The sequence below is a fragment of the Austrofundulus limnaeus genome, unplaced genomic scaffold, assembly GCF_001266775.1.
Source record: "Austrofundulus limnaeus strain Quisiro unplaced genomic scaffold, Austrofundulus_limnaeus-1.0 Scaffold27, whole genome shotgun sequence".
In the NCBI taxonomy this organism is placed as follows: domain Eukaryota; kingdom Metazoa; phylum Chordata; class Actinopteri; order Cyprinodontiformes; family Rivulidae; genus Austrofundulus; species Austrofundulus limnaeus.
Genome location: NW_013952429.1, coordinates 2,653,262 through 2,655,638, shown reverse-complemented (window position 1 = coordinate 2,655,638; position 2,377 = coordinate 2,653,262). Strand labels below are relative to the sequence as shown.

Here is a 2,377-nt window from a genome sequence, read left to right as displayed (position 1 = left end):
CCTGGTTGTAACTCTGCTCAGCGCCCCTTTCAATTAGCACCGTCTTAAAAAACTATAATGAACTATTACAGTAAAATTAACTACTCTACCCATAAAACACCACCCCCCCCCCTGCAATGCAGCATTCGCTCCCACCCTCTCTCTCATTTGATTGAAGTTGCACCGGGGTGGAGGTGTCAGCCTCGCTGCGAAGCAGGAGGAATGGAGAGCGGAAAAAGCTCAAAACTTAATTCTACCGGCGGCTATTTAATATTATTTATTGTTTTTTTAATCGTCCTACAGACTCTGACATGTTAGATAATTTTGAAAATGAGGTTTTGAAAAAAATCCGTAAGACTTGAAAAAATCTGTGAAAATGCCCTTTACGTCCTGCAAAATGACGTAAAATCCTTATAATTTACGGACAATCCGCAATCTGTACAAGTTGACATGCATGTTATTATAAGTTTACCATAGTACCTTTCACTGTCAAACTTATTTTAGGGGTTTAAATTGGGGTGGGTGGGACATAGTTGGGGTGGGGGGGTTGCCCTTCAACTTGCCTAGGGCACCGAAATGGCTAGGGCCAGCACTGCAAACCCAACACATATTCCGAGCGTCACTTCTCGCAATATGGCACGAGACTGCACACAACTTTTTTGTTTTTCTTAACATAACTTTAGTCTAAATCTCTGACATGAAAGATTGCGGGCGATRGGCTTTCCTTCAAGTAATGCCTTTAATTAACTTGTCTGTTTTGAACAGCAGCCAAACTGATGAGGATGTGATTGTCCCACCTGGTGTCTCAACACCCCCCCACTACCACCACTCAAGCTCCTCCACACACGCACAAACACACAGAGAGACGCGCGCACGCACAGCCGGGATGAGCTGAACTCATGCAACGCCAGGCAACATCCGAGAGTTAAAAGAAAGAGCAGCAGGGGGAGAGAGAGGGTTTGTTTTTTTTTTTTAAAGAGCGGCAGGAGGAGTGGGACTTGCTTTAAGGACACCCTGAAGTCCACCAGCTCCTGGTTTTTAACACATCTGAACGCACGAGACTGGAAGAAGCGAAGAGAAGCGGAGGAGCCTCAGATCATCTCCCATCCTCACACCCTTTTTCACTTATTTTCAGGTAAGTTGAAGCTTTATTAATAAAAACAGACTTAATTGTAGAAAGTTCACATGATTTCCATCACCCCCACCTCCTCCATCCAGCAGGAGACACTTTAGGACCCCCACCGGACCCATGATGAGGGCTGTGGATGTGCTTCTTCTCGCCGCCTCCGTGTGGCTCCGGAGCGCGCTCGGCGGCTACGGGGTGAGTCTGTTCGCGGCGCAGACCTCCCCTCCGGACCCCTGCTACGATGAGCCCGGCACCCCGCGCCGCTGCATCCCGGACTTCGTGAACGCCGCCTTCGGGAAGGAGGTGAGGGCGTCCAGCACGTGCGGCCACAAAACCCCGAGCCGCTTCTGCGTCCTGAGCTCCGCGGACAAGGGCGCCGAGCGCACCAGGACCTGTCACACCTGCGACGCGTCCGACCCCAGGAAGTACCACCCGCCCGCCTACCTGACGGACCTGAACAACCCGCACAATCTGACCTGCTGGCAGTCCGAGAACTTCGTCCAGTTCCCGCAGAACGTCACGCTGACCCTGTCCCTGGGCAAGAAGTTCGAGGTGACCTACGTGAGCCTGCAGTTCTGCTCCCCGAGACCCGAGTCCATGGTCATCTACAAGTCCATGGACTACGGGAAGACCTGGGTGCCCTTCCAGTTCTACTCGACCCAGTGCAGGAAGATGTACAACAAACCGAACCGGGCCGTGATCACGAAGCAGAACGAGCAGGAGGCCGTGTGCACGGACTCCCACACCGACATGCACCCGCTGAGCGGCGGYCTCATCGCCTTCAGCACGCTGGACGGCCGACCGTCCGCGCACGACTTCGACAACTCGCCGGTGCTGCAGGACTGGGTCACCGCCACCGACATCAAGGTGGTCTTCGGCCGCCTGCACACGTTCGGCGACGAGAACGAGGACGACTCGGAGCCGGCGCGGGACTCCTACTTCTACTCCGTGTCGGACCTGCAGGTCGGCGGGAGGTGCAAGTGCAACGGGCACGCGAGCCGCTGCGTGAAGGACCGCGAGGGCAGCCTGGTGTGCGACTGTAAACACAACACGGCGGGGCCCGAGTGCGACAGGTGCAAGCCCTTCCACTACGACCGGCCGTGGCAGAGAGCCACGGCYCGCGAGGCCAACGAGTGCGTGGGTAAGTCCGGGTCCGCTCCGGTCCGGTTCGGTTCGGCGTTCACTGATATGGTGCAGGTTTATTTTCTCATGGTAGGCCTGTTGGTAAATTCAGACAAGACTATCAAAATTCATTTTTTAAAAGATAATAAT

At 53.9% G+C, this 2,377-nt stretch overlaps 1 protein-coding gene across 5 annotated transcripts in view; it reads left to right on the top strand.

Moving 5' to 3' along the window:
• Positions 1 to 673: 673 nt before the first annotated feature.
• Positions 674 to 2,377, top strand: part of ntn1a (netrin 1a) — a 60,233-nt gene continuing 58,529 nt past the window's right edge. For 2 of the 5 annotated variants that reach the window (XM_014004983.1, XM_014004979.1), the window contains exons 1-2: positions 674 to 1,114; positions 1,198 to 2,246. In XM_014004983.1, coding sequence (XP_013860437.1) covers positions 1,229 to 2,246 — 1,018 coding nt within the window. In that variant the 5' untranslated portion in view covers positions 674 to 1,114; positions 1,198 to 1,228. The remainder of the gene's footprint in view (positions 1,115 to 1,197; positions 2,247 to 2,377) is intronic. The other 3 variants (XM_014004980.1, XM_014004982.1, XM_014004981.1) reach the window with 3 other exon arrangements.